Source organism: Acyrthosiphon pisum, chromosome X (assembly GCF_005508785.2).
Source record: "Acyrthosiphon pisum isolate AL4f chromosome X, pea_aphid_22Mar2018_4r6ur, whole genome shotgun sequence".
In the NCBI taxonomy this organism is placed as follows: domain Eukaryota; kingdom Metazoa; phylum Arthropoda; class Insecta; order Hemiptera; family Aphididae; genus Acyrthosiphon; species Acyrthosiphon pisum.
The window spans coordinates 47,010,737-47,023,804 of NC_042493.1; the positions used below are offsets into that span (position 1 = coordinate 47,010,737).

The window sequence follows — 13,068 nt, forward strand, 5'->3', positions numbered from 1 at the left end:
TATCAAATTAGAATGAATAATAATTTGGTAGTTAAAAAATGTATAAAATGTTCAACTTTTATATTTTAGGATTGAAAATTTAAAACAAGATTCTACGTAAGTAGTTAATACTTAATTCTGTTACCAAAAAATCAAAAAAATACATATACACAGTTTATTTTTATAGTCATTTTAAGTAAAAATTTGGACGAAATTACATATTAAAAAACCTAGAATAACTGTTTTAGTTATTTTGTTGTGATTGTATAATATTATTCGTGGGTACTCGAAACTTCTAAAGTATTATATATCTATGATAGTATCACGGTTTGTTGTTGATGTATATGTTTTTAAAATATGAATCCTGTTTTAGATTCTGAACGAAGTGATGAATGTATTGATTTTACAATGATGTGTGTTTTTTTTTTTTTTTTTTTTTTTTTTTTTTGTCTGACGACAACTTTTGGAGCAGTAAAAATGCTTCGATTTTCAAAAGTTGTACCTTTTCTGAAAGGAAAGTGAATCTAGTTGGTACTTTGGGGGGTCAAAAGTGAAAATTTCCCAATACTTTTCAAAAGCGGCAGGAAAAACCTTAAAAAAATAACGGAAAAACGCGAATTTTTACGCAAAACCAATTTTTGACAAAAACGAAAACTTAATTTTACTGTAACTCAAAAAATTATTATTGTAAGCACTTGAAATTTGCAACAGATGTTTATATTAGCGTTGTCTATACAGGGTTAAATTTTCAAAGTGTTTCGACTTTTTTTGAGCTATTTATAGACAAATGAGATTTCCATTTTTCTAAGTATTTTTTTTTAAAATAACGATAAAAAATTTTGGGTTGGATAGAAACTTTGAAATTTAATACAAGTTTCTTATAAGTTGTTCTCACAGTGATAAAAAAAATCCAAATCGTTAGTCACAATTTTTATTTATAAGCATTTAAAGTTCAAATTTATAAGAAATATGTCAAAATTGCGAAAATTTGCAAGTAATTTAGTGGTTGAAAAATCGTAAAAATTTTTTCTTTTATAACTAAGTTTTTAAAATTTGGTACAAGGTTCTCCATAAGTTTTTCTTTAAAAATAATATATCCTAGACTGACAAATCATCTCCGTTCAGAATCGTTTTTCGTATACAATGATATAATATCATTGGATTCAAATTTAATTCCATCCATTACAGTAACCCACTTGTAACCTACTGTACAGCAGAGCGACATCCACGACTTATCCGCCTTTTTTTTACTTTTAATTATTCATGAGGTATTTTTTTTTTTTTGAGAACTTTGATGCATCTAAATAAAAATTCGAACTAGTAGTTTTTGAGTAATATAACTTTGTGTATTAATGGTAATATGTATATGGAAATTGGTTATGTCAATTTGGGGGCTTAGATGAATTGAAAATTTAGTAGTCAGTAGGTACTATTGATCAATCAAGATAAATTATATATAAAAATTATTAAGTAGGTATACTGAATAGTGAATAGGTACTACATCAAATATTAGCTACTTATAATTTTTATTGAATGTATTTTTAATATTTTTCAACTGCTATTGTAACAATATATCAGAAGCCTTGAATTACATTTTCATGGTTTTTTTACCCAACAAATAAAATTTTATTGATATTTATAGAAAAAAAAACTAAAAAAAATTAAAAACTGACAATGGCCGTAAACAGCTAAAAAAGAGTCAAAATATTTTCAAAATGTTATGATGTATATAAAATGAAAATATAAATATTCAGTAAAATATAATGCCATGTATCTACAGTTATTTGTTTTTGAATAACAACAAAATAACAAAACTGTTACATGAGAAATCGAATGAATATCCAATATTGTAAAAATTTGAATTTCAAACGCTCATAAAAATTTAATTTGACTTTCTGATAGACATTTTTTTTCTTAATAAAAGTAGACAAACTTATGAGAAATCTTGTACTACATTTTAAAATCTTAGATTTAAAAGTAATATTTTTATGAATTCTTAACTCAAAATAATTTGCTAATTTTTGTGATTTTCTAGTATTTCGTAAAGATTTGAACTTTAAATGCTTATAAAAAAACTGTGACTATAGTCCTTATAAGGATTTTTAATATTTTTCAAATGTCATTGTAACAATATAGTAGGAGCCTTGTATTAAATTTCCAAGCTTTTTTACCCAACAAATAAAGTTTTACTGACATTCATAGGAAAAAATACTAAAAAAATTGGAAACTGAAAATGTCCGGATAGAATAAAATGCTAATATAAACAACCAGTGAAATTGTCATGTTTTTGCTGTCATTTGATTTAGAGTTACATCAAAAACCAAAATCGAATTTATCGAAAACCGATTTTGAGTAAAAATTCCCGGTTTTCCATAATTTTTTTATTTGTTTTTCCCTGAGCTTTTGAAAACTATTTTAATTTGATCTCCAGAATGCTAAACTATATTCACTTTTCTATCAAACAAGATACTGTTGAAGAAAATCTAATCATTTTTACTGCCCCAACAGTGACGACAGACGCAAAAAAAAATTTTTAAAAAAAACACATCATTGTAAAATCAATACATTTATTGCTCCGCTCAGAATCTTAAATGATACTGACTAGTAGGAGGCAACTAGTACTAGACCTTTTTCGTTTACGATAAAATGTAGGGAGGCAACTCGTATATAGTCGGGAGGCAATTCGTATAGTTACAAATTATTGACCTTTTTGACTTCAAGAAGCAAACAGTGTGCGCCCATTTACTTTACTATTAGTAAAACAGTAGGTTGAATTATTTTTTTCCTAAAACATTTCATTTGATATACCTACTTTAAAAGTTTCCAGTACCCACAAATAATATTTTTAAATTACAAAAAAAATTCGGTAGCTATAAAATCATTATTCTCTGTTTATATATTATCTAATTGTGTCCAAATCTGAACTAAAATAATATCTATTCAAAAAAAAACTGTGTTTATATTATTCTTAGATTTATTAGTTACAGGTTGATATACTTGGATAAACCTTGTTTCAATCTTTATAGGTAGCTATACAAATTGAACATTTTATACATTTTTAATGACAAAATCATTTTTCAAATTCTTATTGCTTTGATGAATTTTGTCCACATTTAAAGTTAAAATGCATCTACAAAAAATCATGCTTGTGTATCTTTAATATAGTGAAACTGCTATTATAACAACTTATGAGGAACCTTGTACCTATTATATTTTCAACTTTTTGACCCAGCGAGTAGAAATTTTTTCATCGATATTTATAAAAATAAACTATAAATTATAATAAAAAATATTTACGAATAGCTCAAAATATTTTTAAAACTATATAAGTACTATGTATTGAAAATGCTAATTTTTAACATTCGGTAAAAATGTCTAGTTCTTCATCGTCTTTGAATTACAAGACAAAATAAAACATTTACAAATTCCATACGATAAATTGTTAGTTTACGCGTTAAATAATAATTTAATATGTAAAAAATGAGATTACCTGAATACCTATACAATGTATGAATAAAACTAAACACAAAAATGTTAATATGTAGGTATTTAGGTACAATATATTGTATATAGTATACAATCCATAAACAAAATTTCTATTAATAACCATCTAGGAAGTTATAACTTATAAGAAAATACAACAATATAATATTACAATAAATATTTCATTTTTTTACTAATATATTTTTTGTGACTATTAAAATCATTTAAAATTATTGTTGTTAATACCAAATCGACTGAAACATTCAGAAATTCTAATGCTAACATTAAAAGAATCGATTTATATCCAATTTCTGTATTACACTTAGGTACTTAATCTAAAAACATTATTTGTATTTTTACGGGTATGATAATTATAATTTAAAAAAACCGGGTAAGTGGGTAACGCTCAGCTATAACCTGTATCTAGGTACATTATTAGGTGTCTACAGAATCACTGTAATGAATTTGTTAAATTGAATTCAATAATCATTGTACACGAAAAATGATTTTGAGCGAAGATAGTTTATCAGTCTAAATATTATTTATAATAATATTATAGTTATTTGTTATTAGTTATTACTAAGTAGGTACATTTTATGATATTATTGTGATTAAAGTAATTTATTTTACTATTATAGGTATTACAGTAGATTAAATTCATTTTTGAATAAATATTACATTTGAAAGTGTCATTATGTGTACCTATATACTGCACAGTGTATACAATATAATAATTTACATAAAAGTCTCAAGTAGGTACCTTATACCTACCTACCTACCCATGAATGGTTTTTTGAAGTTTTGGTTTTAATATATACCAAATTTGAATTAAAATGTCTGTACAAAATAACTGTTTATATATTTATTTTAGATTTAAATTTATATAAATTTTATCGACGGGTTTTGATTGATAAAGGTAAGTATCGATCGTGTATAGGCCACTTATTTAAGACGCAGACAACAAATTAATGCGCGTGTGATGCTCTGGGTAACTGTAACCATATTTTTTTGATCAAAACGGAAATAAGGCCACGTAGAAAGAGAATTATAGTTATCGAATGTGTTTTGGCTCTGAAATGCTGATTGCTGATATCGCGCTTAGATCATAATATACATTGCATTAAATATATTCAACCACACATCATCCTGTCCTTTCATCGTCACCTTAAGCTGGTGTACGCTACAATTGTTATATAATAATATTATATTGTATAATATGATCTCAGGTCGACTGTTGAATACCTACTAATTTTGATCTTTAATATTATCCTCTAATTATCTCTCGTTATTGTTAAAATCAGAATCTAAAACATTTTTCCGCCAGTAGGATACATATTAATATACCTAATTAGTAAAAATGTCAATAACAAAAAATGTTTTTCGTTATTTTTGGGCTTCTAGTTTACTTTTTGAAAACGGAACAAATTAGTGTCCAAAAAATCCACCGGGGACAACGAGACAGAGAACTGAAATGTATAATATATTGATATCATTGAGTATACAATTATATAGGTACTATATATTTATAATACATTACTTAAAATGGGAAACTTAATATATTATATTATTGACTATAATATTTTTATAATATACGATTTAAGATAATATAGCCTAATAGGTATAATGCATGAAAAATTTGTCATGGTATAATGTATAATAATGTATAATGTATATAATATTTGTAAATATAATATCTTATCGTATTACGTAAAAATATTGTTTTCCATTTGTACCTCCGATGCCATCGTTGCTTGCTGTACCACAGCTACCATAACCATGTTACCTGTATTGCGCGTCATTTTCGTTGTGCGCATGATAAAACGCAATAGTTCTTATCAAAGAATGTGTACGTAGTAAGTAGTAGTTGTTAGTCGGGGAACAGATTATATTATATGTATATAATAGACTATATATTTTATTCACAAACGTCGGCAGCATGACCTCATGACAAGCACGTTGATTTGTTTTTTTTTTTCGGTTTTTTTTTTCCGACTTCGCATTTCTCGATATTTTGTTTCCTCCCGTAGTGCCCAAGTGGTCCCTCTCGTTGACTCGTCGGTCTTCACTCTACAGTCATCTGTCTGTCGCACCTATAGGCTACAATACTCTTCGATTATCATTTTGTCCGAAGTTTCCGCCGCCGTCTGAGACGCGCTCGTGTCGTCACTAATAATATTATTTACCACCATCGTGTCGTCGTCATTATTATTATTATTATTATTATTTATTATTATTATTTTTATTACTATTGTATCCGCCGTGTAGTAGTAGTAGCAGCATCATCAGCAGTTGGTCTTGAGGAATCGACGCCGCAGTAAAACAGTAGCCGGAGTATATTTGCGGAACATACAACCCTGTGCTGCTTGCGCTTAATCGTCTAGAGGTAACAATGTTATATTGTTACCGATTTTTACGTGACTAGAAGCAATGACTTTTCCACGTGTCCCTGTCACTTGAAGCGCGCTGACAATGGACAAAAACGTTGTGGTTGAGGACGACATCAGCTCGTTGATCGGACATTTCGCAAAGGAGACGTTTAAATGCACCAACAGCGATTCGTTCGTAAGCACACAAACATTACTTATGCTACTCGTTAAGTCTAAAATATTGTTATACACAGCCTGTAGTCGATGTTGATTTTGTATTTGATAGTCATTTGACAATCTAAAGACAAAAGAACAACGGCTTGATAGAATTTTCATAGTATTAATTTATTGGTTATTGGAAGCCTGCCAGATCACTTTAAAGCAAAATGTATAAGTACAACAGACAATTGCCCATTTTGATCATTGTCTTTATCATTTCATTATACCTATTGATTTGTTTTTGTTGGCGTTAGTATGTCTAAGAAATTGCTACCCTAAGTATAAAATGCTTCATTTGATTTATGTTAATAAACGATTTGACCACAATGTTTTATCTTGAAACACTTTAAATAATTTTTTTCTAACCAGTATAGTTGGTCTTTGTATGACCTTTAATATGACCTGATGTTAAACATTCGCCAATATTGATACACATTTTTATCATTGCTTGTGTAGGTAGTTTTATTTTTTAATAACTTGATTGCATATAGGTATTTGATAAATAATATTTAATTACCATAAATAACATGTTTTATCTGTAACTTAATTCATAATGAATTATGATTTGTTATGCGAGATAAGAAAAAAATGTAGGTACTTAACTTTATTAAGGGAATTATTAAATAACATGATTACTAGTTTTTTAATATATTAATATAAATAGGTACCTTATTAGTCTTTGATTTAAAATATATAAATATTAAAATTTATCATCTTATTGTGTACCTGCCGTATGCCTATAGTCAACATTTTCATGATGGTTTCTTATCTATTTTAGGTTAAGTATTTTCAACATATTTCTGGGAGGGGGGTCCTGAAAAATAATATGTATTTCAAAGGTAAAATTTAAAAAAACTACCATTCATTCTAGCCTGAAATTTAAATTTAAATATAATAATAGCTTTGATTATTGGCTCAATTTTGTTTCTATTTTCTGCAATTTTTTTTGGCTATCCTGGTTGGTATCTAATTGTTGTTTAATAGAAATTCATTTGATACATGAAATTCGATTTTCATGTATCAAAATACTAAGAAAAATATTCTGCTTTGGAATATAAAATTAAAACCCAATGTTGTCATTCAAAAAAGTAAAAAACTTAAAAAATTATAAGAATAAATATATTTAAAAATATAATTTTTTAAGAAAAACGTTGTTTTATAAACAACTTGAAACTATGTAAAAAAATATTTTCAAAAAAATTTACACTTTTTGAAATAATAATTGTTCAATGGTAAAAGAATCACTCGGTATATATAATTAGACGAAACCGGTCTTTTAGTTAATAAACTACCAATTAACGAATTAGTTTGAAAAGCATTAGCTAGACGTTTCAATAGGTTTAAGAAAAAAATGTTGATTGGATGGTTATTTTTTAGATAACATTTTATTGTAAAAACAAATTATTTAGTAGTTAGTACCTACTTTTGATTATTTTGTATTCAACTATCGAAGTACCAGAATCAACTATAGGTGGTCAAATAAATATCTGTACATTTAAATAGTATGAAGTAATAGGAATAGTGTTGTAATAATCCCCTTTAAAAGAAAGTAGGTAATGGTAGAAAAATAAATTCATTGTCGCAAATCACAGTATAACCGATTACTGGAAATAACTGATACTGTGGATGATTTTTTATTTATTTATTTAAGATTTTACGGGCTGAGCTCTTTAAAAATAGTGCACAGTACATATATAATATTACAATAACAATTGTAAATTTAATATACTAAATCAATATGAGTTTTTTATTAAACTTTAAATATATAATTGTTGATAAATTAAAAAATAATTATTATTTCAGTATATTTTAAGTAGGTATAAAAATACCCTATATATACTCAAATAAGATCCGGCTTCGGCGGTGACCAGTTTTCATTTCGCGACAGTCAGATGTCGTCCCCACTACGGTGGCGCGTCATGCACTGCCACTGAACAAAGCCACGCCACCAAAGTCTGATCTTATTTGGAATAGAGTATAGTATTGTATTTTTAGTGAACCTATATAATGTTATAAAATTAACGTTTATATCAGTGTCCAGGACAACCCCCCCCCCCCCCATCCCTAAATCTGCCACTAATTTTATTTTAACAACAATAACAACTGTGATAAAGATTTATGAATCTTGATATTTCACATACTAATATCCTAATAATTAATTTCTACATTTATCTTATTGTTTTTAAATATCTATTTAATTGGTTTTTAGGGTTTGGATGTTATGGAAAAATGTTTAAATCTATTGCGTCTGGACTACAAATTTATGGTAAAGTATACCCTATTAAAAATATATTTAATTTTGTTACATAATATTTATGTAGGTATATGTTAATATGTTATCTATGTATAACTATGGGCTTGATGCTCTAAAATCTTAGAATAATGCACTAAAAATTGTACTTTTCCATTATCCCGACTACTGCACGATTCTGCGACTCACAGCCAGACTTAATAGTTTCATCTTTTAATACACGATCCACAATTATCACAGCAGTAGAAAGCTATTATATAAAACTTAAAAAAAATTATAACGGTTAATAATAAAACGTCTAAAATTCTATTTTTGACAGCCAATTTTTGGTATAGTAATATGTTATCGAATGAATCTCCTTCGATGTTTTTCTCCAGATAAACTCCATCAGATAGGATTCCAAATTATGGTGTCTGGTTCCTCTATGGGGGAGATAATGGAATTGAGGCTTGTGGTAGTCCAGGATAACAGAAACGTGCCCAAAATTATTAGCTATACAAAATTGTACGTACATTGTATATAGAATTATATTATTTTAATTATATTTTGGTGATTTAACAATGCTGAATTTTGTTTATTTGTGATCAGTGATCATTAAAGTATTAGGTGCCCAGCTTGATATATTTATTGTCTGTTGGTCACTTGGTCTGTATCGATTTTATTAGTTGAATGGTATTTCAAATGAAAGATAAGATAAGTTTAATTGTTTGCATAATTATATTTGTAGCAGAAAAGATGTGTGTGTGCTGATTTGATGTTACTGCATTACTTAGTACATGCTCATAAGATAGTACCACATTATATTATTGGTCAGTTCCATGAATGGTTGAGTTTTACTGCAGCAAAGAATATAATATGCAGGGATAGCTATGTGTAAGGTATATTATATAGCTTGGGGTGTGTCCTTATTTTTCATTTATAATTTTTTCCAGATTACCTCCCTAAAATTGTTCAACAACAAAAAAAATCATACAAAAAAAGTTTCATGCAAATTCTTTAATTATAACCCGTGCCGCAAAAGCTCTAAAGTTACAAAATTAAAAAATGTTCAACATTATTAATGTTTTTGATATTTTTAGACATAACTCTTGTAAAAAGGGTTCAATCCTGCTACCAGCGCGCGCTGTGCCGCGCCGCCACGGCTAGAGGCTCTATATCGGCACTCGACGAGGCAGTTGCCTATGTTAATGCATGGGGGGTGGTATACGGGTGTGCGGCGTAAACACATACAATATTGTGAATGGCGCATGCGCAAAACGCTAGCCAAGGCAGTCAAATATACTGCCTCAGGCCGCCAGGTACATTGTTATAGCCGCTCTACTAGCTAGGTGAGGGACCGCTCGCACAGTTCTTAGCAAGTAAATTGGATTGGATTGAACCGCCTCACCTCGCACTCGGCATTCTTAAAATACTGGAATTAATTCTGGAAATCAGATGTCTTGATAAAGTAATTAATAATAATAAACATTGCAACGACGCACGATGCTAGCACTGTCGCCCGTCTCCTGCATAGTGCATACTGCTCAGAAATCTTATAAATTTCATTCAATTTTTATAGTTTATTTCATAGAACATTACCCCCGCCGTGGGAGCACGCCAATGTAAAGGGCGCTAGTGTTGTAATGCCTAGGGGCAGAAAAATGGCAAGTCCTTATATCTTTAACATGTTTGAAATATAAATTAAAATGATACAACTAAATTTATGATTTATAAATTTTTTTTGTGATCTAGATATTTTTTTAATAACCACAACCATCTTGTAGGTAGTCGGTTATGTTTTTGAGATTCATTTTTGGTTATTTTATTGTTATACTCCTCTATAAGTTTAACTCCTCTTTCTGTAATATAATTTATAAGTGGAATATTTTTTTAAATGAACAGAGCTTTATTATAATTTTCTTTGTTTTCCCAATATAAACAAAGATCCTTTTCATTAAAAAAAAGGTATTGATTGCAAATCGTTTAAATAGTTTTTAGTATTGACACATATAAAATCATAGATTCCCTTTCTACTACCTCGTTTGCATTTTTTGGAGATATAATTGAATGTTGTGCATTTGAACTTAATTCTGATGAACAAACGTCGTTGTTTAGAGCATGAATCATTTTTTTTTAGTCTTCAGTGAGTGGTACAGCCTCATCGAAAAAAGCAAATCCACGTAATTCTGCAGATAAATACCATAAGTGACCACAAAACTTTTTAATTACTATCTGAGATAGATCTTTATCTATAGAGGTATAATGTAAAAGATTTTTTTATAAAAGTCCTGTATTTGATTGAAGATGGTGAATTAAACCATACTATTATGTGTAATCGTACAATAAAAATGCAAATACTTCTTTAGGCACTTTCTTCTTTGGGCGTTAATCAAAACTGTTCTGTTTTCTGCCCAAAAAAATTACTTGCTTTCGATTTGTCGATCATTGATTACGTTATTGTGCAATATTTTTGTGACCTACAGCAGCGGTTCCTAACCTTTTTAGTTATGTGGATCACCAATTATGTAAAAAAAAAACCTTGAGGCCTACTTACCTATTATAAAATATAAACATACACAAATAAGACAATAGAAGAAATATAAAATTATATAAAAATCTCGATGTTGATACGAATTAAAATTTGGTGACTCTTGGCTTTAGACTTAAAACCAGCGTCCGCAACCCAGTTCCACATTTCTCGTGGTCCTCAAATGAGCCCTGTTCCAGGTTGGGCATTAACGAGTTAATAAGTTTAAAGTTAAGTTAATTTTCACTTTTTAACTTAACTAGCTACTTTAAGATTTCCATTAATTTAATTACTTTCTTGACTTAATTGTTTTTTTTAATTAATGTGAAATCTACTAACTAAATTTTAATTTTAAGAAGTTAGGGTATTTTGTTTTATCTAATTTTATTTTATTACATTTCAATCGATTTTGAATCCTTGTTATAAAATATTTCAGGTGGTATTGTTTAATGTAAATTGTTTGGTTAAAATGAAGTAGTAACTAATCATAAATAAAAATAATAATAAGTAACTATCGTTAATCATAAAACCAGTGTTAAAAATAGACTAGTTTTATTATTTTTGAAGACTGACATTAGTAGAAAACTTCATACTTACTGTACCTAATCCTAATCCTGATCCTGGGAACTGTGTTCGATTGTGTATACCTTATTAGAAATTATAATACAGTGAAACCTGTGTACAATGAACGTGACCATCAAAAGTGTCAGTTATAGACAGATACAATGGAATACATATCTTTTTGTTGGGACATTATCATATTATACGTTCAAGATTATTGACTGTCCATTAAAACGGGTTTTACTGTATATTTAATATTATAACAAAAATTTATAAATATTAAATTACTATTCATATTTATTGATTGCTGATGATGAAATTATTTTTGTTTGCATTCTAGTATGTGTTAATTTTCAAAAAATCAAAATATTTAAGACTATTTATTGAATTTTATAGATGGTTAAAATTGTTTAATACATAACATAATATTATGTAGGCATAAATAAAAATGTTAACAGTTGTTATTTATTTATGTGACTAAAAATGCAATTAAATGCTATAAAAAAAAATATATATAAAAACTGTATACACACTACCTGTATGGTTTTGAGTTGGAAAATATAATGTAGGCTAGTCTTATATTAAATAAAAATTTCAAAAAAAATTCTAAATTAACTTTTAATTTAAAACTTTTTCTTAATAGCGCATGTTAATAAAAATCATTAACTTGCCCAGGTTTAGTAATTATAGATTAATTAGAGATTTGAATTACAACACAATTTGATAAATGTATTAACATTACATTTATTTTTAAATGTAAATAAATAAACCATTGTAACCCAAAACAGAATAATTAAATATGACACTTGTTTTAATAATGTAAATACATTTTTTATTCGACGCAACTATTTTTCAGATTATTGATAATAGCAAAGGGCGTATTAATGAGCAATATCCGCATAAAATTCCAATTTTACAACATGAAAAGTTTCCAAGAGGTCCAAGAACTTCATCTAGTTCTGTTGATGACAATTCACCAAAAGGAAATTGTAATAGAAAAAGAAACAGTTTAGGTGCTCCTTCACCTAGTAATCATTCATCTCCAGAACCCTTTGTGCGATCTCAATCACCAAGGCTTAGTAGCCCAAAAAAATCTAGTGATATAGTTGGTACTGATGTAGTATTAATTGATACTTTGATCAATGAAGCCAAATTTGCACGATGTCGCAACCGCTTTGTTGTACCGGTTATATTATACCAAGGACGATATATTTGCAGGTAAAATAGTTTGTTTTTTTTTGTAAGCTATATCACTATATCAATATAGTTATAAGTACGGTAGTATATTTATTTAATATAATTTGTAAGGTCTTCAACAATAGCAAGAATGACCGAAATAGGTCTGGGAACTGCAACAGCAAAAGGTCTGTCTTTTGAAGAATTCCGACAATTGGATAAAAAAAGAAAATGTGATGTAGAATTACTTAATGCTTGGAAAGTAGGAACTATTATTGATTTAATGGTTGAAAATGAAAAGCGGAAATTTGCAGTATCGTAAGTGTTCATTCAAGAATATTTTTGGTGTGTATTATAAGGGGGATGTGATTCCGGCTTTGTTTTCTAACAAAATACATCATCATATTATATCAATCGATTAAAACATCTAAAAATATTTGAATTTGTCATAAGGTTTATTTAAAAACAACTATTCTACTTTTTTTGAAACTAAACTCTTGAGATTTAGATTTTGAGCGGAGCGAGAA

At 28.0% G+C, this 13,068-nt stretch overlaps 1 protein-coding gene across 1 annotated transcript in view; it reads left to right on the forward strand.

Annotated features, from left to right (window-relative positions):
* Window positions 1–5,321: 5,321 nt before the first annotated feature.
* The window catches only part of LOC100163933 (myotubularin-related protein 14), a 16,073-nt gene continuing 8,326 nt past the window's right edge, over window positions 5,322–13,068 (forward strand). The window contains exons 1-4 of the mRNA XM_001944634.5: window positions 5,322–6,024; window positions 8,257–8,313; window positions 12,222–12,583; window positions 12,674–12,859. Coding sequence (XP_001944669.2) covers window positions 5,932–6,024; window positions 8,257–8,313; window positions 12,222–12,583; window positions 12,674–12,859 — 698 coding nt within the window. The 5' untranslated portion in view covers window positions 5,322–5,931. The remainder of the gene's footprint in view (window positions 6,025–8,256; window positions 8,314–12,221; window positions 12,584–12,673; window positions 12,860–13,068) is intronic.